The sequence below is a fragment of the Neomonachus schauinslandi genome, chromosome 3 (assembly GCF_002201575.2).
Source record: "Neomonachus schauinslandi chromosome 3, ASM220157v2, whole genome shotgun sequence".
NCBI lineage: Eukaryota > Metazoa > Chordata > Mammalia > Carnivora > Phocidae > Neomonachus > Neomonachus schauinslandi.
In genome coordinates, this window is record NC_058405.1 from 92142410 (window position 1) to 92169313 (window position 26904).

General features: G+C 36.8%; 1 protein-coding gene and 1 pseudogene across 1 annotated transcript in view; one reads left to right on the top strand and one right to left on the bottom strand.

The window, feature by feature from the left end:
* Positions 1–26904, bottom strand: part of PTPN4 (protein tyrosine phosphatase non-receptor type 4) — a 221241-nt gene that overhangs the window by 105051 nt on the left and 89286 nt on the right. Inside the window, exons 4-9 of the mRNA XM_044913261.1 lie at positions 14948–14990; positions 14771–14849; positions 10594–10638; positions 10274–10326; positions 9784–9904; positions 6063–6150 (exon numbers count right to left, since the gene is read on the bottom strand). Coding sequence (XP_044769196.1) covers positions 6063–6150; positions 9784–9904; positions 10274–10326; positions 10594–10638; positions 14771–14849; positions 14948–14990 — 429 coding nt within the window. The remainder of the gene's footprint in view (positions 1–6062; positions 6151–9783; positions 9905–10273; positions 10327–10593; positions 10639–14770; positions 14850–14947; positions 14991–26904) is intronic.
* On the top strand, positions 8265–8505 carry LOC123324370 (annotated as a pseudogene).

The window sequence follows — 26904 nt, forward strand, 5'->3', positions numbered from 1 at the left end:
CAGGGCTTGATCGCAGGACCCTGAGATCATGACCTGAGCTGAAATCAGGAGTCCGACACTCAACTGACGAAGCCACCCAGGCGCCTCTCAAGGGATTATATTTTTAAATTGTTTGATTATTCTAACCAATCTGCCAAAAAGTTTTCAAATACATGCAAATTAAAAACAAGGTTTAAGAAGAAGCTATAAACTGGTTCTACAATACAGAAATAGCGATCATATAGCTAAATTACTTAACATCTCTGTGTCTCGCTTTCCTCATCTGTAAAGTGGAGATGATAATACTCTTACCTCACTGGGATGTTGTAAGGATTAAATGAGATTAATAGACAAAGTCTGGGGCGCCTGGGTGGCTCAGTCGTTAAGCGTCTGCCTTCAGCTCAGGTCATGATCCCAGGGTCCTGGATCGAGCCCCACATCGGGCTCCCTGCTCCACGGGACGCCTGCTTCTCCCTCTCCCACTCCCCCATGCTTATGCTCCCTCTCTCACTGTGTCTCTGTCAAATAAATAAAATCTTAAAAAAAAAAAAAAATTGACATAAAGTCCTACCTAAGAGGGCGTTGGGCCCTTAGTAAATGCTATTTAGGTGTTGACTATTATTACCTGTGTCCAGTACAGCAAAATCTCTTGAAATTACTATCTTTACAGTCTTTCTTGAATACTCTGTAATCAGCCTCTGGCCATCATTATACCACAAAACTGTTCTTACAAGGTCACTGACGATGTCCACGTTTCTAATCCAGTTCTTAACTGACATAGCTGATCACTCCTGACTCGCTTGGCTTCAAAGAAACACACGTGTCTGAAAGAATGAAAGGCTTTCTTTTTGTCTAAAGGGCTGCTTCCTTCTGGTCTCCTCTCCTAGTTCTTCCTCATCTCTCTAACCTCTGATCTCTGAAATATTCCAGCTCTGAGGACGTTTCTCTTCAGTATCCTCTAGATTTCCCCTCAGTGCTCTCATTTCATGGCTTTAAATATTAGCTGTAAGCAGACAATTCCCAGATGCCTATCTTCAGTCCAGACCTCCCTTCTGAATTCCAGTACTGTACACTGAATTGCCCACCCTCCTTCCTGTGGATCTGTAAAAGTCTTCTAAATTTAACTTGTCATAAGACTAATTCCTGACCCACCCTCCCACACCTCCTTTTCTCTGGTCAGTCCCAACTCCATTTTTCTAGGTGCTCAGGCCAAAAACTTTGGAATCATTCCTGAATCCTTTTTCTCTCACATCCTATAGCCAATACATCAGTAAATGCTGTCCCCTCCATTTTCTATATATATACAAAATCTGATTACTTCTCACAACCACCATTATTTCTCACATTGATCATGGTAACAGTGTGCTAGCTGGGCTATTCTCTCAAAAGAGCTGCCACTGTTATCTTTTCAAAATCCCACCATGTCTTTTACCTGTTCAAACTGTCTAATGGCCTTGCTTAGAATTAAAAGCCAAAGTCTTTAAATGTCTTATAAAATCCTACTCCACCTTAACCTCATCAATACTCTCCTCTTCTAGCTTACACTGCACCAGCCATACTGATCTCTGCTATTCCTTAAGCAACCTATTTCATGGCCTTTCATTGATGTTGAAAGTAGGTATATGCAAAATGCCTTCTGTTTATCTTCTCAGTGAGGGCTTCCCTGATACCCTACTTCTGGTTGCCTCAATCCCCTTTCTCAGGTAATTTTTCTACATAGCATCTATTACTATCTATTACTTATTCAGTTAACTAAAGAAAATTGAGTATAATGTATATATAGTAAAATGTACAAATCTTAAATGTGCAACCCAAAATTTTACGTGTATAATATACATACGTATATACACATCTTTGTAACCACTACAAACCAATATACATATTTTCAAAATCCAAGAGAGGTGCTTCATAAGCCTCCCAGCTAATAAAACCCTTCCAGGGGTAACTGCTATTCTCACTTCTATCAGTATAGATTGGTATTTTGCCTGTTACTGAACTTTACTTCCATGGAATGCCTGCTATGTACTCTGATGTACTCAATTATTTGTTTATAATCTGTCTTGCCCAACAGAATGCAAGCTTCATGAGAGTTTGGTTTTATCTGCCTCATTCACTGCTGTATCCATGGTGTCTATAAACAGGACTTGCAACATAGAAGGTGCTCAATAAATATTCAGTGAATGAATAATCAAAATAGCATCATTAGAAGAGGCTTTCCTCTTCTTGAAACTTTGACGGGCTATTCTATTTTTCAGTAGAATTATCTTCATCATTATTACAAATACCTATGGAAAAAGGATATTCACAATGAAGCCTAAAACTTGGGTAGACTGTCCGTTCTATCAGTGATTGAATAAGGAATATTAGAATCTATCACTTTCTCTTTTGCTCTGTGAAAGACAGTGTTAAGAGAATAAAAGGGCAAACCAAAGAGTGGGAAAAAAATATTTGCAAATCACATATCTATCAAAAAAGTGTATCTAGGGGCACCTGGGTGGCTCAGTTGGTTAAGTCGTCTGCCTTCAGCTCAAGTCATGATCCCAGGGTCCTGGGATCGAGCCCTGTGTGAGCCTGCTTCTCCTTCTCCTCCCTGTTTGTGCTCTCTCTCTCTCAAAAAAAAAAAAAAAACTAAAAAAAAAAAAAAAAAAGTGTTATCTAGAATATATAAAGAGTTCTTAAAAAAAAGAGCAAAAAAAGAATGCAATTATAATGCGCAAAACATTTGAATAGACAGTCATCAGAGAAAATACGATGCTCAACATCATTAGTCATTAGAGAAATGCAAAGTAAATGTAAATCCGTGATGAGATAAAACACACCTATTAGAAAAGCTTAAAAAGAAACAAAACAAAATGGACAGCACCACATGCCAAAAAGGATGTGAATGACTGGAACTTGCAAATATTGCCAGTAGGGATACAAAGTGGTTCAGACACTCTGGAAAACAATTTGGCAGTTTCATATAAAGCTAAATATACACTTACCATGTGACCCAGCAATCCCACTCTGGGGTTTTACCCTACAGATATGAGAACTTAAATCCACACAAAAACGTGTAAGTGAATTTTTTGCCGTAGTCAAAACAAAATGACCAGAAACAATCCAGATGTTCTTCAATGGGTGAATGAATAAACAAAAAAAGGAATGAACTATTGAAACACACAATAACTTGGATAAATTTCAAATGTATTATTGTAAAAAGCCAGTCTCAGAAGGTTACATAACATAGGATTCCATTTATGAGACATTTTGGAAAGGACAAAACTATAGAGTCAAAGAACAGACCAGTGATTGCCAGGGATTGGTGGTGGTGGGCGGGGGGAAGCAGAAGGTTAGATTACAAAGGAGTAGCACGCAAGATTTTATGGGGTAATGAACTGTCCTTATTCTGACTGTGGTGGTGGTTACATGAATCTACACATGTGCTAAAAATTACACAACTGAACACACACACACACCAAAAAAAAACTATGTTATTTTTTAAAAAGATTTTATTTATTTGAGAGAGAGAGAATGAGAGAGAGAACGAGCACATAAGAGGGGGGAGGGTCAGACAGAGAAGCAGAATCCCTGCTGAGCAGGGAGCCCAATGCAGGACTAGATCCTGACACTTCAGGATCATGACCTGAGCAGAAGGTGGTCGCTAAACCTACTGAGCCACCCAGGCGCCCCCACTATGTTATTTTAAAAAACAAAATATTCCCCTGCTCTCTCACCCCAAATCTTTCTCTCCTTTTTATTCTGAAGTTTTCATTCTTTTTTTCTTACATTTCCCTTTTCCCTTATTCATATAATCTCCTAGGCATACAAAATGTTCGTATTTTCTCAAGTATGCCATGTTTTCTCTTGATTTCAGGTCTTTATTCATGCTGATGGTCCACGGTGAAAACCACTCTCTTGGCTAATTCTTATTCATTCTTCTGGCTTCAGTAAATTACTTCTTCTCAGAAGCCTTCCCTACCCTTTTCTCCCAGGCTGTATTAGATATTCTGTCATATAATCCCATAGCATTCTGCACTTTCCCTTCAGGACTTCACATATTTAATTGTCAAGACATGCTCCATTTCTTTCTCCCCCACCATCCTGCAAGCTCCATGAGGGCAAAGATAATTGATGTTTTGCTCAACTAAGTAATCCTTAGCACCAACACTATGCAAGGGACCTATCAGACCCACCTCAATGAATGCTCTAAAACCTATTTGTATTTTGCAGATTGCTATAAATAACTTGTTCTACTCTCTGACTTTTTCAATCTACATTTTGAAGGCAGAGAGAAAACACCTTACCTCGTTTTTCCAAATAAAATATTATTTCAAACACACTTTTGCTTGTGACAGTGAGTTAAAACTTAAGTATTCTCTTTATGTATCTTCTCCCCTCCACTTTTTTTTCCTTTCTGTTCAGCATGTTGTAAAATTCCCCTTCACATTCACTGAACACCTGCATGTTTTCTTCTTGAGTTCTCTGTATCATTCAACAGAAACATCCTTCCCTGGCATTTTTTATCAGTACAAATACATTTCTAAATAACTTTGACCACTTAAAATTTAAATTAATTTAATGTGTTACCCTACATTTATGGCTTTTTTAGAAAGGAGTTTATAATCTAATAATTTAAACAATAAAAAAAAATCCTACCTTAATCAAATCAATAAATAACAATATGGTTAATTATGTCTGAGACCCAGCATGTCACTTAAATTAAAAAAGGGAAGTCTTAACACTCTGTATTTCATTGATAGCAGTCACTGAGATCAGATACCAATGTACACTACAAAACTGCTAACGACTAAAATGACTGAATTTAGGGGCCCTTTTATTGTTAACCATAGTTTACTTCACATATGTAAAGTTCCATTTTTTAAACTTTATTATGATAAAAAACAAAATCTAGTTGCACAAATATTGACCACTCTGTTATATTTTGGAGAATCATGTTAAAATATAACAACCCCCAAATAGGAATAGAGAGGGATGGGGCACATTTTAAAGAAAACAGAAAGTTCAAGAGAGCCTTACCTACACATTTTAAATGGAATAGACAAATAGATTTCCAAGTTACAAGGACTCAGAATTACCAGATAGAGTCATGTGAGGAAAGCAAGTCATTTGGTGTTTTAAAGGAGAGACTGACATAAGCTTTGTGAAATAAAAGAACTAACACTCCTCTCTAGAAGAACATGGCCAAGTGAGGCCCTCAACAATAAAACTACTATATGGAACAGAACTTTGAATGTGTATATTAAAATAAATTCAAAATATCTATCTAAGGAAAACTTAACTCCCTTTTAGGCTGTTACCCTTATTAGGCTTGGCAATTTGTCCCAAGAGAATATAAAACCTATCACAAACTCAACCAGTGGTTACCTATAATCACTGGTTATGTAGAAAAGCTGTACTCCAGGTAATTCTAAAGGACTATAACCTTTTGATAAAGAGATCATGAGAAGGAATCCAGGTAGAGACATACAAATGAAAGATAGCCACTTCAAATATGCCTAGAGCAGGGGAAAAGGGTTTTTTGGAAGCAGCAACGTCTAACACAATGAAAAAGTTGTTACAAAGTGTTGTGTAGAAGAAGCCAATGACTATAAATTCCATCTCAATAAAGGGATTTGTGGCACAGAAGAAACACAATCAACGTACGATAATATACTTCAGTCTGTGCTTTATAAATAAAAATTTATAATGATGTCACTAAATGATGAAAACAAGTAACACAAGCGTCACTGAGGTGAAAGCATCTTCTATAATAATGATGAGGAATGCCAAAAACCCTGCTTTTCCTGTATAGTTTTTATTATCTCTTATGGTCTGCAAAAATTATCTTTATAACATAGAACACTAGCTTGAGGAAAAATAACACAAAAAATCCACTTCAACCATTCTTCTCTTCAGGTATTAAATCTTAAGTGATTGTGAAAATACTTCTATTCATAGGAAATTTTCAGTGCAACTATGTTGGCAGCAACTCACTAGTTATTCCATTTGTTGCTTAATCCTAACAGGGCATTAAATAAAAACTTTGGTACTGAGTAAATGGAGCCTAACTCAACAACATTAAATTAGTTCTCTTCACTTACCCTTGCATAGTGGAATTCAACTCCATAGAGTTCTAAGGTACGTGCTGTGTTCAGGTAATTAAATTCTGCTTCTGCAGGAGATAAACCTCTGTAAAGACATTATGTTAAAAATTATACCAATCACAAATATGGCCAAATTAGAAAAAAAAGCTTATTTACCTGGAAATATTTCAGCATTCTAGTTGAACCTTTTATAATACACCATGCATGACTACTTCTCTTAGTTCTGTACAGTAATATCTAACTTACCTGGAGGGTACATTTTCAGGAACACAAATCATTATTTTGTAGAATATTTTATTTTCTAGAAATACAAGAACGCACCAGGGGATGTGGAGAAAAAGGAACCCTTGTGCACTGCTGGTGGGAATGCAAACTGGTGTAGCCACTGTGGGAAATAGTATGGAGGTTCCTCCCAAAATTAAAAATACCATGTGATCTAGTAATTCCACTACTGGGTATTCACCCAAAGAAAATGAAAACATTCTTTCAAAAAAATATATGCACCCCTAACTTTATTGCAGCATTATTTACAACAGCCAAGATAAGGAAGCAAGTCAGCATCCATTGATAGATGAATGGATACGACATGGTTTTCAGCCATAAAAAAGAATGAGATCTTGCCATTTGTGACAAAATGGATGGACCTAGAGGTTATTATACTGAGTGAAATCAGTAAGACTAAGAAAGACAAACACCATATGATTTCACTTACATGTGGAATCTAAAAAAATTAAGAAACAAAAAGCAGAAAACGATCCATAAACACAGAGAACAAACTGATGGTTGCCAACGGTGATGGGCAAAATGATGTGAAAGGAGTAGGAGATACAGGCTTCCAGTTATAGAATGAGTTAATAGTGAGGAATCATTAGGCACAGCATAGGGTACATAGTCAATGGTATTGTAATAGCATTGTATGGTAACAGATGGCAGCTATATTTGTGAGTGTAGCATAAGGAACAGACTTCCCCAATTACTACGTTATACACCTGAAACTAATGTAACTGTGTGGCAACTATATTTTAAAAAATGGATGAGGTTTTAAAAGTCCCTAGCTGTTCTTATGGCTGACAAAGTCATTTACTCTCTGACAACTTTTTAAAAGAAGTGTTTTTCAAAATTTTCAAAATTTGGTCCATATATTGTATCTGCATTTAAATCACACAGGTGCTTCTGAAACATGCAAACTTTGAGACAACTTCCAAAGCATGCTTCTTAGAGTATGGTGTACATACAGTCAGGTGTTGATTCATAACAAGTACAGAAACTGAGAGAGTCAAAGTCTTTTATATTTCATAGCATTTTGGCAGAGTAATTTCAAGTCTATTGAATCTAATAAGAGAAACAAAGACTTGTAATTTTTTACGTCTTTATTTCTCCATTCTACTTTCCTAGTAATTCACTTTTATTATATCTTTCAGAAGTTTCATTCCATGACAGATTGGGGAATAACTGGTCTTTCATCACAGATAGTTTCAGAAGTACTGCTGTATACATCTGATATAGAAGGGATAACATCCAAATTGTTTATATTTAAGAAATGTGCCAGGTGATTCTTATGAACACAAGTTTGAGAACTACTACTCTAGCAAAGGCTTTCAAAACAGATTTACTCCAAATTATATGTGCTTCTAAAAACCTTTGTTACCTGATATTATCTGACGATAGCAGAGCAAAAACAGCAAGTTACAAAAGCAAAGATATCAACCTTTCACTCACTAATGATACCAGAAAAGGAAGCCAAGAGCCTGCCAATGCACGATCATAAAAATGGGATTCCTAAAAAAAGCACATATACCTCAATTTTCTATAAAATTCAATTAAGTTAAATAAATATTCTACCTCCCCACCCCACCCCCCTACTCCTCAGTTAAACTGGATGATTCTATTTTTTTCTTTGTTTAAAGATCTGAGGATCATTTCTTTAAACCAAATACAAACATATAATCAATACCTTGTCAAACTTTTTCCTTACAGAGGAGATTTTTCCATTACTGGCAATTTTTTTAAAAAAATCTGGTTTATCTTTAAACGCTTGATTTGAATATGCTATGTGTAAAACTTTTATTACACATGGCATTTTTACTGTTAGACCAAAACAGCCCCCTCACCGGCATTAGGCCAGTCTATTGAAATCCTCATTTTATTAGTCTTATTTTATATCAGAGGTCAGCAAACTTTTACTGAAAAGAGCTAGACAGCTTTGCGCAGTGGCAGTATCATAGCCAATGAGGTTTATCTGAGGTGCGATTATTGCTAACTGAAAAGAGCTAGATAGTAAATACTTTAGGCTTTTAGGTCACATGGTCTCTGCTACAACTACTCAACTCTGCTGTTATTTGAAAGCAGTCACAGACATGAGGACAAAAAGGCAATCTATGCTCCATTAAGTGTTCATCTATGGACACCAAACTGGAATTTCTCAAAATTTCACATGCCACAAAATGTTATTCTTCTTTTTGTATTTTTCTCAAACATTTAAAATGTACAGACCATTCTTAGCCCATGGGCCATACAAAAATAGGCAGTGGGCCAGTTTGCCAACCTGTTTTAGATACATGGGTCATTACCAAATGAAATAAGTTTCCTTACTATTAAGAGCTAATATTTCTTTAGTGCTTACCATGTGCTGGGCACTGTTCTGAGTACTTTGTATATAAACTCACTTAATCCTTACATTAACTCCAGAGGTAGATACTTTTATTATCCCCAATTTACATATAATGAAACAGAGAAGCAAAGTTAGAAAGCAATTTGGCCAAGATTATAAGAGTGTTAAGTTGTCTTAACCAGAATTTCAGACCAGGCAGTCTGGTTCTCTAGTTCAAACTTTTTCTTAGCCAATAAACAATACTGCCTTAGTTCCACTGTTGAGCATTTTGAATTGCATGTTAAAGCAAAAAGTAAACCAATAAATAATATTATTTTCTATTCAAAGCAATAAATCTCTTCTTGAAACAAATTATGTCACAAAAAATTAAGACTCATAAAATATCAAAGTTGAATATTGTTATGAATGAAAAAAATGCTACTTTTTAAAGGACTTTTAAAAATTAATTTATATTACATAAGGTTCCTTTTCTCCTCTTGGCTCATTACCAAATGATTCATTTCACATAGCTAAAAACTAAGAAAGAATTGCTAAGTAGATTGATCTGTAACAACTGATCTGTGAACATACTATTAATATTCTAAAATTCCTTCTCAAAGAACTGTCAACTTTACATAATGGCAAATATTTTCCTTCCTTTCTTTCTCTCTCTCTCCCTCCCTCCCTCCCACCCCCACTGCCCTCCTTCCCTTCCTCCCTCCCCCTTGCCCTCTCTCTTTCCTTCAGTTCGCTCCATGTCCAGCATGGGGTCCAACATGGGGCCTGGACTCACAACCCTGGGATCAAGACCTGAGCTGAGATCGAGAGTTGGAGGTTTAACCAACCGAGTCACCCAGGCGCCCCAATAGCAAATTTCCGTTTACATATAGTTTTATGGTTCTCACTAGAAATGAAGGAAAGCCTCATATATTCTATGAAATTAGCTATTAATTTTTTTTAGTATAGACAACCCACATTTCCTTACATCAATTCTACTATTTTACTTAACAGTAACTGTTCTGTATTAAGTAAATATAACAATCACATTAGAAATAATTTAAAACATTTCTCTAGAAAAGATAACATTAAGAAGTTAATGAAAAAGCATAAAAGTAAATAAATCCTTACGTATGTTGCTGATGTAATTTTGCAATTTCTTTTTCAAAATCTTGAGGTTGATTAGGAATGAAAGAATAATCTGAGAGGTAGCCTGGCAAGTTTTCTGACTGATTGTAGTCTCCAAGTTCAGCTATTACATGGAAGGAAAGTAGTCACAATTTAATAAACACGTTCTGTAATTCTGATAGCCAAATCAGCAATGTCATGAATTCATTACTCTGGAAGTAAAATATTTGTTTAACTGCTAGCTACCATGTAAGCAAGCTATTACAACACACTTAACATTCTTCTAGGTTTCAAACAACTTCAGAAAAACTTTTTTTCAGAAATCTAAGTAATTGCTAACTAACTGAACGTTCCATTATATTTCCTTTGCAATCACTTTTTTCTGTATAGTAACGTATGTCTAAAGAACTCCTGCATTAAAGGCACTGTATGTACTATCAACACAGACCATGCAATCACATGCTATGTGACTCAGGAGTGGGTTGATACTTACACTGAACAGCAAATGAAGCCAAAAGGGCAGCAGTATTATAAGGACAGGGCAATCTAATAAAACAAAACAGAAAATACATAACCCAAGGTTAAATACAATAATTTCAAAAGCACTGTAATTTTTGTAATACTATACACATATGAAGCTTCCATGACTTACATTTTCACTATAAGTAAAGAATTTATCTGATGAAAAAAAATTCATGCTGCATGTAACCATCTTTCAATAAATAATTCGTCTGCAATGATCATGAGTTACTTAAATAATACACAACTAAAAGTACTTTTAAAGCCCATTATTAAAAATTTAAAATAGCCCACCTTCCAGTAAGAATGTCTTGTTTAATTTGCAAAAAATACTGGTACCTTAAAAAAAAGAGCAAGAGATAGCATTTAGCATTTACTGAAACTACAATATTTAGGGTTTAAAAATTGTATACTTATATTAACTAATAAAATTGAAATATTTAAATATTTGCTTTTATAATCTACATATTAGCACATAAAGATATTTTTAAATAAGCTTTCATACATTCATGAATCCCAATCTTTAAAATCCTTTAACAAATGAAATTCTGTACTTCAAATAACTTGTTTCCACTAGCTTCTATTATAAAAACTTTAAGAGTTATGTGACCGAGGGAGATTAGGGAGAATATTCTAAATATTGGTGTTTGTAGAAATTAGAACTGGGAAACACAGAAAACTTGAGTCAGAGACATAGGAGAGCTGACAGTAGCAATGCACTAGAGATCAAGTGGAGAAGTCATCCCTTCTGTTGAGACAGAAAGCCAGCTGCAAAGACAGGCCTATGGTCATCTCATCATTACACTGTCGGAAGCTGCTAAATGTAGAAAAGCACCTTTCCATTTTCATTTGAGTTAAGAAAGCTCTCTTTAGTCAGAAACAAAACAAAACAAAAAACTTAAGCTGCCTTCCCTACTGTCAGAATTGCCAAGTACCCAACTTCCTTTAAAACCAACAAAAATATAAATTTCTATTAAAAAGAATGCTGAGATTGCTTATAAGATGGCATTGTCTTTCTGTCCCCACTACTGAGGTTAAGTCATTCCCTCAGAGATGTGTCAATGCTTGCAACAAGTCACCTGTGATGCGTAACGTTGGCAGAAGACCAAATTTTGTGGCTTTAAATGTTTAAACAGGGAATTTTAAGACTTTATTTTACCCCACTGAAAAAAGCATACACACTCCAAGAATCAAAAATCGTGTCTAACAGTTTTAGTTGTCTGGCTGATTAAAATCATTAAAGAGCTCCCTGACAATATTCAAATTACCAAAAAACATAATTAAGGCTTTCAGAGAATCAGATACTCGCTAAAACTTTTTTAAAAAGTTGATACAAATATTCGGCTTCACATATTAATGAAGTACATAAACTCCCAGTGAGAACTAATATGTAATATTGTAAATATTACCTACTTATTCAGTGTAAGACAATATATTTCTACCTAGCTTCTTGGTTTCATAATTAAAAGTTAAAGGTTCCTGGTAGGAACCAATCTTTAGTTAAGATTGAAAAGGCATGTATATTCTTGACATAATATTGTAAATCTTACACAAATAATACCTATGCCTGCTGAATTTTATTTATATACCACCCAGTAAGGACTGACAGAGTGGAAACCAGAATTCAAGTCCTAAGCTAAACCAGCTGGTGCTCTTTAGCAAATTACTTAAAATTTGGCTGAGCCTTAATTTCTGTATTTGTAAAAAAGGAAGTAATATCACTTGTCTAGTATATGTATCCCACAGGCCCTAAATAAGGTGATAAAAACCCAATTTTTAAAGACAATTAAGACTTTTAAGATAGATTAATAATTGAGGCAAATACAGAAATGACGTGTTTAATAATAATTGTAAAAATAATACAGCTTTTCTAATCCAGACAAATACCAATACCATGAGCACTTATTATGTATTGAGTATACCTAAGCACAAAAAAGGCACCAAAGAAATGTCATCTGTAGTGTCATGACTCCTGAGAAAACTCCACTTCTAAGGATGCCAGCACCTGCTAATACCAAATGACCTGTAGGCTCTATAGGTCCTTTTTCCTACGACTTATCTAGAATGGAATCTCAAGGTAAGGAGGTGTGGCATGTTTCCTGTTTCATGGGTTTAAACTAGTCCTTAAAATTTAGCAACTGTAGCTGAAGGTGTCATATTATTATCATGACCACTGCATTAACGTTACCCAAGCACTAAAGTTTTAAAGGGGTATTTCTTTACCCCTGGCTGCATATTAGAATCACCTGGGAAGCTTTTAATAATGTCTATGCACAGGTCCCATCTGAGACCTAATTAAATCAGAATATCTCAGGGGTATGACAAAGGCATCAGCATGTTTTAAAGTTCCACTAAGTGATTCTAAGTTGTAGTGAGGGTAGAGATGCACTGATATACTCTATGGTAATATAATGAAAACTAGCTACTTAACTCATTTTACCAAATACCACCAGTTACAAGATTCTAGGACATTCTATTATAAAGGACTCTTGAAAGAATACATTATTTTTAGTGAAAAAAAGATAATCCTCTAGACAACAGACTGAGCACAAAGTAATTGCTTGATTACTACCAAACTTGGCTTTACCTTCTACTTCAGGAAGATATTACGACTTAATTATCCTTGAGATACATTTATTCCATGATTATGTTTTAAACACAGGCTATAAAAGAATCAACACATTCAAGCTCCATTAAGAAATTCAAAGACATTATTTTGAGTGAAGTAAATTATGACTATGGCTGCAAATGACAATATTTTAATTGCTATGCTAACAAACCTTTCATAAATATTAAAAACATTAGAAATCCAATTTTAAATTATTGGTCTTTTAATTACAAATATTTCTTATACATTTAAGACTCTGATTACATAAAATATGTATTATGGAATACTTTGCTACTTTATTTCAGGTTACATTTACCAGAAATAGTAAAATGCACTTAAAAATGTTTTATAATTCACAATTTTCATTAATTCAGAGTAGTTTCCTTGAAGTTAAGCCAAAATTAGGAAAAGTTTTACAATACTAAGAATTATTTATTAAAATAAAAGATTTTGTTAATTATTTAACAACAACAAAACTTGACTGATTAAGAGCTACCATATTAAACTGAAGGTTATTCACATAACACAACTTTGCTTTTCAACATAAATTACCTTGGAAATATTATTAGTTTTGAATGTTAGGACTGCCTCCTCCAGGGCCTACATTCCTAAATTCTTTTAGAAAAAAGGTAACACCTTGCCCTCAACAAACACACAGAAAAGGACTCTCAAGAATGTCAATCTAACTCTACTTACTTGGTCTACTGAAAACCCTATTTTATAAACACCTGAGAATTGGCAGGTACAGCTAAATATCTTTAATTTATTTTTTTGTTGCTCCACATCACCACAGTATTCTAAACAATGGCCAACATGGTAACATCTCACAGCCCATCTACAGGTAGCTTTAGGTACAAATTGCTAATTTGGCACCTACCTTTTAGAGTAATTCTGAATATAATCACTGACCTATATTCTTATAGCTGAGACTTTTATGGAAGGTCTTACATGCTAATGTTTTCTTTAGTCTTTAAAAAAAAAACCAACTAATTACTAATTCTATCTTTCAAGCAATACACAAGATTCAAGTACAGATACCACACTATGATTATTCCCATTTCTACCTTAAACAGCTCACGTAATTTTCATACACTTTCAAAATACTCACCTGGGTCATTCTTCTGTACACTTTGTCAAGTAGAAATGACAACAAAATTAGATCATGACTCAAGAGCAGACTTAAAATGGCCAATGAAGTGGGCACTTAAAGATCTAAGTGTGCTAGCGCACTCCCTGCCAACATCCTTTATAAAAAGGTATCTGTTCACATGAAACTAACACAATGTATGTTAATTACACTTTTAAGGAAAATGGTAGGGATGGAGGAAAAAAATAAAAGACTTTTAATCTTAGCAAAAGGGAACTACAGATTCTATTTTCAGAGGGAAAAAAAAAGGTACCTGTTGACCATTACTCCTGCACATAATGGTTATATATTTTTCTAAATTCTATGTTCTCCTCAATGGAAATAAAAAATATATATAGAATACACTTTTACATTAAAAAAAAGCAGACACAATTCTCACTATGCAGCATCACTTGGATACAATTTTAATATCATCTGATTACCTCAATTAGTTACAGCAGTACTTCTTAACCATTTTTTACAAGTAGAAAAATCTAATTTCATATGGTTCAGGAGGCTGCTTGTGGCTGGATGGGGTGGTCTTGGGGTTCCAATCTCCTAAAGCCCTCCCAGCCATCCAAGACGGGAGGAAACATGAAAGATCTATAACCCATTCTGTGTCACGGCTGGGAATCTCAGAATTACACACCATGACAATCTATATCTGCCTAAATAATTTCAAAATTTCGTAATAGTTCTGACAATATTTTTAGGAAAAATATGCTCCATAAACCCACCTTGTGTATTCTTCTTGTAACTTGTTGGGGTCACTTACAAAAAATTTGACTCTGAAGTTCAAACTGTAAGGAGATCCTCCTAGAATTAATAAAAGCAGTTCTAATTAATCAGATTATATTAATCCTTTATCTTTATAAAGTATACTTGTAAAATGTCAAGTAAATATGTATGCTCACTCTTCAGCTGCTTCCTTATTGGTTTGTTTGGATCCAGCCACCTCTGAAAAATAAATAAATAAGACTGATTTCTTTTTCCTTGAGGAACTAATATATCAATTCTTGCAAATCTGTAACATTTGAAGATCAATGCTAAAAACTGCATTTTGAAAACAGTCTAGGAAAAAATAATCAATTTACAGATATTCATATCAAGTATAACAAAATTATACTAGAAAGTACTGAATGTATTTGTGGTAGCTCTAAGTTTTTTATTTGAATTTCCCATGAAATTATATAGTATGCAATAACCTCTATTCTAAAAAGAAAAATGCTTAATAATAGCAATCTGAAGTTATTTCTGTTAATTTAACTATATTATGTAACAGTGTGGCAAGTTTTTAAAATTTTTGGTATCTTTCATAAAAATCTAGTTGACCTTATACTCTCATTCAGACAAAATCTAACTACACATCATGAAAATATACTCTTGAGAAAAAAATTCTTTTCTTTTTTTTAAAAAGTAGGCTCCATACCAGCACGGAGCCCAATGCAGGGCTTGAACTCACTTAAGACCTAAGCTGAGATCAAGAGTCACACATTCAACCAAGTAAGCCACCCAGGCACCCCAACTCTTAGAAAAACTTTCTAACTTCTACCCTATTCCTTCAAAAATAAAACTATCTTCCCCTGCCCCCGCCAAAAAACCCCACACTGATTTTGTAAGAGATAATGTTTAGTTTGGGGAAGGACTGATTTTTAGGTGTGAGAATTTTAAGTAGCCTCAACACTTCCGAATGCCAGTTAAGCTCTACTTCAGGAAAATTGTAACTAAATTCAGACTGCCAACACGTTTCAGTTAAAACCAACATGTTTCAGTTAAAAAAATTAGAGAACCCAAAATGAGTATTAGATGTGGCAGTACTTTCAAAGCACTACATAAATATCAACTTATGTATCATTATGTATACAACATACTCCTACCACCCATACTTGATTCCATGTAGAGTACATAGATTTTAGTAACAAATGGCTAAGAGTAATTCCTGAATCTTTCTTTTCCACCATCCACAACATCCAACACATTGAATCCAGCTGATCTACGTTCCAACCATACCTTGAATTTAATGGTTCTTCTCCATCCACTCTGCCACCATCCTTATGTCTGGGATAGCTCTGGCCATAGCCTCTTTTTTTCTTTTTTTTTTAAGATTTATTTATTTTAAAGATAGAGTGTGTACGCATTGTGCACGCAGTGGGGAGAAGCAGAGGGAGAGAAAGAGAGAAAGAGAAAGAGAGAGTCCCAAGCAGACTCGGAGCTGAGCGTGGAGCCTAACAAGGGGCTCGATCCCATGACCCAAGATCACAATGAGCCGAAACCAAGAGTCAGACACTTAACTGACTGAGCCACCCAGGTGCCCCTGGCCATAGCCTTTTAACTGCTGTCCCTATTTTTTTTCTTACCAAGTTCTTCATTCTCCATCCCAAAGCTAGAGTAGTCTTTCAGAACATGTCACTTCTTTGCTTAATAGCTCTTGGTAATTTCTCAGTGCAAGGTCCAAAGTCCCTATTAGTGCTTACAACATGACTTCTTTCCTCAATTTACTAAGCTCCAGCCATAATGGCTTCTTGTCTGTTTCTCAAAGATGCCATCCTAGGGTCTTCATTATGCATAGAATGTCCTTCTCCAAATTTCCCATGGCTGACTCCTTCCAATACCTTTTAAGTCTCAGTTTAGATGCTACCTCTTTGGAAAGGCCTTCACTGGCCATCACTGATTACCCTACCAAAAGTATGTCACAAAGCTCCTATTTCCCTATTTTCTATAAATAGGCAAGGGATATTAATTTCTTTCATAACATTTTCTTAATCATAATGTTTGTTCTGCCTTTTTATTGCCCATCTCCTTCATTAGATCATGAACTCCATGAGGTAAGGGATAAAATCTGATTCATTCAAAGCAGACAGTCAGCATGTAGACACAGGGCTTGGCATATAATTTGTATTAAAAAATATTTGATAAATGACTAACTAAACCTGCTGAATGACTCAACAACTGGCACAGGGTGGGGGGATCTGTTTCTGTGCTAATAATCAGCTGGTTTTCACCCCTACTTAACACATTTGTTTCCCCTGTATATCCACCCATTTTCCATCTTCCAACCCATCTCTATTGTAGTGATTTCATTCTTCATGTTTTCTAGAAAAAGTCATATACTACATTCATTTTAATGCTTGTCTATAATCAAAATTTGGGCTTGGGTAATCTACTCAAAGCCTGTATTCTACATTCAGTACTCCTTTAAAATATTCTAAAATAGTATCAGAGATACAAACACATTTACATCCACAAATAGATGTTGTATAACCATCAATACTAAATGTCAGAACACTTGCATCACCCCAAAAAAGAAATCCCATACCTATTAGCAGTCAGTCTCAGTGCCTCCCACCCACCCATAGCCCCCTAGCAACTACTAATCTACTTACTGTCTCTATTATTTTGGACATTTCATATGAACACAATCATACAATAGGTGGTCTTTTGTGTCTAGCTTCTTTCATTTAGTGTAATGTTTTCAAGGTTCATCCATGTTGTGGCATTTAACAGTACCTCATTCCATTTTATGGCTGCCATTTAGGCCTTTTCTATCTTTTGGCTCTCATGAATTACACTGCTATAAACATTCATGAACAAGTTTTGTGTGAACATGTGACTCAATCTCTCCAGTGTATGTCTAGTTGGTATTATTTGCTCATATGATAACTATGTATTTAACTTTTTAAGGAACTGCCAAATTTATTTCCATAGTGGGCTGCAATATTTTACATTACCGCCATCTGTGTAAAAGGGTTCTAATTTCCTTGTATCCTCATCAATACTTGCTGTTGTCTTTTTAATTATACTTATCCTACTACATATGAAGTGGTACGTCATTCCTTTTAATTGATAAATTATATTCTACTGTAATAGATAAATTATACTCTACTGCATAGATATACAACTTGGGTTTATCCATTCATCCGATGGTAGACATGAGTGTTTCCACTTTTTAGCTATTATGAATAATGCTGCTATGAACATCTGAGTACTAACTTTTGTGTGTGGACGTTTTCGTGTTTGGGTACATACTGGGAGTGGAACTGCTTACAGTACTTTTTTAAATTACATCTTGAAAACAAGTATTGTAAGCCATCTAATTTTGTTCCTATATAAATGGGCACTGAGATTATATCATTACCTATATTTAGTCATACACCATAATCTGCTGTGCCCAAAACTGCTCTACCAATTGAATTACTATGCTGTATCTAAGAGTCTTCATTGTTTGCAATACAAGATATATGAATTTAAAATGTGGATCTTACTAAAAGTGATTAATACCTATCAAGTAAAAATAGCTAATAGGAAGGTTCTGATTCAAGATAGCAATGTAGGAGAATCCTAAACTCACCTCCTCCCACGGACACACTGAATCTAAAAGCTACATATGGAACTATTTTCTCTGGAAAAAACTTCAGAACTAGATGAATGACTTCCTCCCACTGGGTGAAAGGGAAAAAAACCCATGTCAAAGGGGGAAGGACAGGCCAAGACACAATCTCACCATAAACCACACCCCCAGCATGGTAACCCACAATCAGGAGGGAACTCACAACCTCACACTTCTCCCTGAAGAGCAAAGGGTTTGAACCACACATCTGGCACCCCAACTTTTAAGACCTGCACCTGACAGATGAGCACCCAAAATCTCCAGCTTTGAAAGTCAACTAGAGCCTGTGACCCCAAGACTCCCAAGACTAGAGTAAACTGAGGTACAGTTTTTAAAGGGTTAGTGCAAATTCACCTACCCCAGGGCAGAGCAGAGGCAGCTGACTGAAAAGTGCCCAGACTTTCTACGAGACAGACTTACTTGCATATCTTAAAGCACAGGCCTAAAGACATCTAATTTAACACACATCTGGGGGTGCCTACTGAAACACTCTCCAAAGATGGAGGCCAGCAAGTACCATCTTTGCACTCCTGCTCTGCTTCACTCCAGGTCACTGGTATTTCCTGTATATTCCTTGTCTGGCTCCCTGATTTTTTCAATTGCCGCCCAGGAGACACCTCTAGATTGCTTGGCTCTGGTGACCAGTGGGGCTAAAGATTGCAGATCTTGGAGAAAGTTCTTAACCAGCTACCACCACGGTAGGTACAGCAGAGAGGCAACAGATTGAGGCACCCAGTCTTTCTGTGATGGAGGCCTATTAGCCTCTCTCATAGCTGTAGTCAGAATAGCAGGCTTCCAATTAAACACACATCTAGGGGCTCCTGGGTGGCTCAGGCAGTTGAGCATCTGACTCCTGGTTTTAAACTCAGGTCATGATCTCGCAGTCATGGGATCAAGCCCTGCATGGGGTTGGGCTCAGCAGAGTCTTCTTCAGATTCTCTCCCTCCCACTCTGCTTCTCCCCCCCGACTTGTGCTCTCTCTCTCAAATAAATAAATACAATCTTACATACACACACACATCTAAGAGCTGACTGTAATCCTCTCAAGAGACCTCAGAGGGCAGGTACGATCTTCAAGTGCTCCCTCTGCTGTGCTCCAGATCACCAGGGTCTCCCAGAGCAGAACTTGTCCACATGTCTGCTGCCCAAGGAATACCCCTTGACCATCTGGTTCTATTGCCCCCCATGGCTTGTGTTCATGGCTCCAATTGGGACTAATAACAAATGGAAAAACAGTTCTTGGTTGGCCACCACCCCCAGGGCAGAATGCAGAGACAGGAGAAGGAAACACACCCCCAGTCTTTATGTGTAAGAGGCCTCTTTGCTTGTGTTGAAGATTCAGCCTTAGGGGCAGGCTTTAGTTTGGCACACATATAAGAACTTACTTAGGCACTCTCCAGGGAAGGTAGATGGTGGGTGCCATCTCTGTACTCTCTTGCCCCACCCAGGTGGTTGGGGTTGCTAAGAAAGGAGCTTGTGTCTGCTGCCCAGAGAACACACCCTTTGATGGTTTGGCTGTGAGGGCCAGCAGGGCTTGTGTTCACAGGTGAAAGGGGGACAGCAGCAAACAAAAAACAGTTCTTAACTGCCTATCACCCCAGGGCTCAGCATGGAGGGAGCAGACAGAAAAGTCCATCTCCCAGTATTCCCCTAAAAAAAGGCATATTTGCATACTTTAAAAGCTGCTGTGGAGGGGCACCTGGGTGGCTCAGTTGGTTGGGCGACTGCCTTCGGCTCAGGTCGTGGTCTCAGGGTCCTGGGATCGGGCCCCGCATCGGGCTCCCTGCTCGGCGGGAAGCCTGCTTCTCCCTTTCCCACTCCCCCTGCTTGTGTTCCCTCTCTCGCTGTCTCTCTCTGTGTCAAGTAAATAAATAAAAAAAATTTAAAAAAAAAAGCTGCTGTGGAGGGTCGGGCTTCCCAATCAGCCTGAATCTAGGTGCTGACTGAGATGCTCCCCTTTGAGACACTGACAGGTCTTGGCACACCTTTAACTACTGGGAGCCACTTAAAATAAAATAGACTGCTTGGGAAATCATGAGCTAGGGCAGGGGTGAATAATAAGGTTCAATACAAGGCCATTTCTTTGAGACTGGGAGAGGTGACTGATTTATCTAATGCACAGAAACCAACAGGGAAAGTAAAGCAAAATGAAAAAACAGAGGAATACTTCCAAACAAAAGAAGAAGAGAAAGCTTCAGAACAAGACCTTAATGAAGTGATTTACCTGATAAAGAGTTCAAAGTAATAGTCATAAAGTTGCTCACCAAGCTCAAGAGAAGAAATGATGAACACAGTGAGAATTTCAACAAAGAGATAGAAAATACAAGAAAGTACCAAAAAGAAGTCACAGAACTGAAGAATGCAATAGATGAACTGAAACATACATCAGAGGGGTTCAACAGCAGACTTGATTGAGGCAGAGGAAAGGTCAGTAAATTCAAAGGTAAGATAGTAGAACTCAGAAAAAAGAAAAAAACAATGAAAATAAGGAGATAGCTTAAAGGACTCATGGGACAATATCTAGCTGTTCAGTATTCATATTATAGGGCTCCCAGGAGTAGAAAAGAGACAGAAAGGAGCAGAAAACTTATTTGAAGAAATGGCTGAAAGCTATCCTAACCTGGGGAAGGAAATAGACAACCAGAGCCAAAAATCTCGGAGAGGTTTTGAGAGGTTTCCAAATGAGAGGAACCCAAAGAGACCCACTGTAAGATACATTTTTTTTTTCAAGGAGAGAATCTTAAAAGCAGCAAAAAGGAAACAACTTGTTATGTAAAAGGGAAATCCCGTTTATACTGCCAGATTTTTCAGCAGAAACTTTGCAGGCCTGAAGACAATGGCATATTCAAAGTGCTGAATGAAACAAAAAAATTGACAACCAAGAATATACAGCAGAACCGCCCTTCAGAACTGAGGGAGTGATCAAGAGTTTTCCAGACAAGCAAAAGCTAAGGGAGTTCATCACCAATGGATAAATGTTAAAGGTACTTCTTTAAACTGAAATGAAAGAGCACTAAGTAGTAACAAAAAACCAGGAAACTATAAATCTCACTGGTAAAAGTAAGTGTATAGTAAAATTCAGAATAATCTAATGTCATAAAGGTGGTGGATTAATTATGTATTAAGCCAGTACGAAGGTTTAAAGATAAAACTAGTAAAAATAACTATAACCACAATAACTTGTTAATGGACGCACAAAGTAAAAAGATGTAAATTGTGACATAAAAACATAAAGTGGGGGGAGGGTAAAAATGTAGAGGTTTAGGATGTGTTGAAACTTAAGTTGTTATCAACTTAAAATAGACTTAAAAATATAAGTTGCTTTACGTAAGCTTCACGGTAAGTACAAAGCAAAAACCTACAGTAAATACACAAAAGATAAAAAGAAAGGAATCTAACCATACCACTACAAAAAATCATCAAATCGCAAAGAAAATAAGACCCATCTATCTATATGCTACCCACAAGAGACTTGCTTCATATATTAAGGATACACAGACAGAAAGTGAAGGGATGGAAAAAGATATTCCATGTGGTGTGGGGAACAAAGGAAGAAGGAAATGCATATAAAATTAAATTTTCTTATAACCTGCAGCCCACTGACAAATACCTGAGGCAGGCAGAGTATGACATTCCTCCAGGAAACTCCAAACTGTCTTAATGTTTTTTGTTTTTTGTTTTTTTTTTAAGATTTTATTTATTTGACAGGGAGAGAGAGAGAGAGACAGTGAGAGAGGGAACACAGCAGTGGGAGTGGGAGAGGGAGAAGCAGGCTTCCTGCGGAGCAGGGAGCCGGATGCAGGGCTCGATCGATCCCAGGACCCTGGGATCACGACCTGAGCAGAAGGCGGACGCTTAGCGACTGAGCCACCCAGGCGCCCCCAAACTGTCTTAATGTTAATGCTTTGCTAGAGATAAAAACAATATTAGCTTGACTAGGCCTCCAGGATCCTGTCAGTCTTCCTTAGCATATGAAAGTCCTTTTGGAAACTTCCCTTTGTCTTTACTTCCCCCAACTCCAAAGTATATAATCAGTTGTTCCTTACAATCCCAGGATAGCAGCTATTTCTGCCCAGGGATCCTGTCCGTGTGCTTAAATAAAAATCACCTTTTTTGCACCAATGACGTCTCAAGAATTCTTCCTTGGCCATAAGCTCCTAACCCCACCTTCAAAACCATATCACATGCAAATGGAAACCTAAAGAAAGCTCGGTAGCTATACTTATATAAGACAAAATAGACCTTAACACAAAGACTACAGTAAGAGACAAAGTTATTATATAATGATAAATGGGTCAATCCAACAAGATATAAAATTTGTAAATATTTATGCACCTAACAGAGCACATAAACATATAAAGTATTAACAGACTTAAAGGAAGAAATAGACAGCAATACAATAATAGTAGAGGACTTTTCTTAAGATTTTATTAAAAATTAAAAAAAAGATTTTATTTATTTATTTGAGAGAGACAGAGATAGGGACAGAAAGCATGAGAGGGATAAGCAGGCTCCCCACTGAGCAGGGAGCACCCATGTGGGACTTGATTTGAGGACCCTGGGATCATGACCTGAACTGAAGGCAGACTGAGCTACCCAGGTGCCCAATCAGTAGAGGACTTTAATATCCCACTTTCATCAGTGAGATCATCCAGACAGAAAATTAGTAAGAAAATACTGGCCTTACAACAGACACATGAAAAAGTGCTCAATATCGCTCGGCATCAGGGAAATCCAAATCAAAACCTCAATGAGATACCACCTCACACCAGTCAGAATGGCTAAAATTAACAAGTCAGGAAACGACAGATGTTGGCGGGGATGCGGAGAAAGGGGAACCCTCCTACACTGTTTATGGGAATGCAAGCTGGTGCAGCCACTCTGGAAAACTGTATGGAGGTTCCTCAAAAAGTTGAAAATAGAGCTACCATATGATCCAGCAATTGCACTACTGGGTATTTACCCCAAAGATACAAAAGTAGGGATCCGAAGGGGTACGTGCACCCCAATGTTTATAGCAGCAATGTCCACAATAGCCAAACTGTGGAAAGAGCCAAGATGTCCATCGACAGATGAATGGATAAAGAAGATGTGGTATATATACACAATGGAATATTATGCAGCCATCAAAAGGAATGAGATCTTGCCATTTGCAACGACGTGGATGGAACTGGAGGGTATTATGTTGAGTGAAATAAGTCAAACAGAGAAAGACATGTATCATATGATCTCACTGATATGAGGAATTCTTAATTGCAGGAAACAAACTGAGGGTTGCTGGAGTGGGGGGTGGGGTGGGAGGGATGGGGTGACTGGGTGATAGACACTGGGGAGGGTATGTGCTCTGGTAAGCGCTGTGAATTGTGCAAGACTGTTGAATCTCAGATCTGTACCTCTGAAACAAATAATGCAATATATGTTAAGAAAAAAAAAAAGAAGAAGAAGAAGGTAGCGGGAGGGGAAGAATGAAGCGGGGGAAATCGGAGGGGTAGACGAACCATGAGAGATGATGGACTCTGAAAAACAAACAGGGTTCTAGAGGGGAGGGGGGTGGGAGAATGGGTTAGCCTGGTGGTGGGTATTGAGGAGGGCACATTCTGCATGGAGCACTGGGTGTTATGCACAAACAATGAATCATGGAACACTTCATCTAAAACTAATGATGTAATGTATGGGGATTAACATAAGAATAAAATAAATAAATAACTAAATAAATAAAGAAAAGAAAATATTGGCCTTAAACAAGAAAGAGCAAGTGTTGGTGAGGATGTAGAGAAAAAGGAACCTTTGTGCACTGTTAGTGGGAATGTAAACTGCTGCAGCCATTGTGGAAAACAGTATGGAGGTTTCTCAAAAAATTAAAACTACAACTTCTATATGATCCAGCAATTCCACTCTGGTATTTATCCAAAGGAAACAAAACCACTAACTTGAAAAGAGATACCTGCATCCTTGTGTTCACTGAAGCATTATTTTACAATAGCCAAGATATGAAAGCAACCTAAGTGTCCACTGATGGATGAATGGATAAAAAAGATAGGGTATGTATACACACACACACACACACACGCATGCACACGTGTGTGCACACACAGGAGTATTACTGAATCATAAAAAAGAAGGGTATCTTGCCATCTGCCAACTGACTTTTTAGGGTATTATGCTAAATAAATCAGACAGGGAAAAACATTATGATCTCACCTACAAGTGGAACCTAAAAACACAAAACCCAAACCCAAACCCAAACCCTACCAAAATGCTGAACTCTTAGATACAGAGAACAGGTAAGCGGCGGCCAGAGGTGATGCGTAGGGCAGGTGTGAAATGGTAAAGGGAGTCAAACAGTACAAACTTTCAGTTATTTTATAACTGGAAGTCCTTGTATGTAATGTATAGCATGGTGACTATAGTTAGCATTTTGTATTAATGATAGTTATTATATTGTACATTTGAAAGTTGCTAAGAGAATAGATCTTAAAAGTTCATCACAAGGAAAAAAATTGTAACCATATGGTGATAGATGTTAACTATACTTATTGTGATCATTTCATAATATATACAAATATCAAATTATTATGTTCTATAACTGAAACTAATATAATGTTACATGTCAATTATATTTAAATTTAAAAAAAGAAGAAATAGCTGTTAGGGATGAGTACTTCTTCATCAACTCTATCAAATCCTGAAGGAATTTCTATTTAGGCCTGGAGTTCTGTTCACAGTCTTCTCAAAATTAACTGCTCATTCTTTCCCCTTTGTAGAGTCTACTGTTAAATCTTCAAAATGTCTCATATTTGCAAGTTAATTCTGTACCTTCTAAAATGTAGTATAAAAAAAAACAAGGAGGTCACATGATTGCCTGATAAACCGTTTTATTAAAATATTCTGTGCTTGTATGATTTGTTGTTTCTATTAATGTTGAAGCATTAAGTCTTCTACAGCATCTACTCTATTTATCCTAACCAGTGAGCTTTTTATTGTGACAATTATATATATATATATATATATATACATACATTCTTTTTAAAGATTTTATTTATTTGACACAGAGAGACACAGCAAGAGAGGGAACGCAAGCAGGGGGAGTAGAAGAGGGAGAAGCAGGCTCCCCGCTGAGCAGGGAGCCCGATGCAGGGCTCGATCCCAGGACCCTGGGATCATGACCTCAGCTGAAGGCAGACGCTTAACGACTGAGCCACCCAGGTGCCCCATGACAATTATATTTTTAATTTCCAAAATCTTTCATTGTTCCTTTTCCATGGATACAATATCCTCTCTAATCATGCCAATGTAAATTAGAGTCCTTTTGTCTGTTGATAACTTAGTATTTATCAAGTATTTACTATGTTTCAATCATGTTCTAAGCCCGTTCCATGTAAAAAGTCACTTCATCTCCACATTAACCCCAAGAATGATACTATTTCCATTTTTATAAATTTTTACAAAATATTTTATAAATATTTCCATTATTTCTATTTTACATATTTCCCATTTCCATTAAGTGTAAAATTTGCTTCCTTTGGTGCATCTCTTTCTATTGGCTTTCCTCAAATGTTGGTATCTATTTTGTTGAGTGCTTATTTTTAAGGCTAAAATTCCCTGCAAGCTCCTTTATGAATCTTTTACGTGCCTGCCTACTTGTGGGGAAGAGACAGGATATATAGCTTGACTCCGGTAGTTGGTGAAAGGCAGAGAGACTGTGCTGCCAGTAGGGTATAATAGCTAGCTAGTCTCCTGGGCAAAGGGGATTTTTTTCATTTCACTGGGTGTCACCAGCCCTCTGGGACACTGACTTGCCTCTCTAATTCACACTTAATGGTAAACTTAGGGGTAAGTACTGCTAATTGCTTACCACATTCCCTTACCAGGGAATGACCTGGTGCACCTCGCTGCTGCTACAGCAGGGGACCTCCTCCCAACAATCCCCTGAAGTCTCCACAGCCTCCCCACCCTGCTCCCCAACCATACCTTGCTCACCACTGAATTAGGCACACCCCTGGAACTCCTCCCATTCACAAACTGTGATCTTGAACAAGTTATTTCACTTCTCCATACCTTTGTTTTTTCATATATAAAATGAGGGTGGTAGTATCCAGCTATGTTGTTAGGATTAAATTTGATAAGATTAAAATACTTAGTGCACAGTGTTTAAGGGACACTTAAATAATGTACACTAGTTTGCCATCTTGCTACAGAAACATTATGCTTTTTAAAATAGAATGCTTAAATATTTTTAAGTAACATAAATACAGGATTTCAAAATGTGTAAAAGCTCACCTTTGAAGCAAGCCATGCAACAATCACACACACACACACACATAAATGAAATGAAAATGAAAAATGAAATGAAATTAAACAACAGAGTTAGAGAGGGAACCAGAAGTAGGATAGCTACTTGAAATTGGATTAACAAAGATACTCTTTCCCTTGCTTTCTGATGCCAGGAGGCTCCAATCTCCCAAAATCTTCAGTTTGCAATTC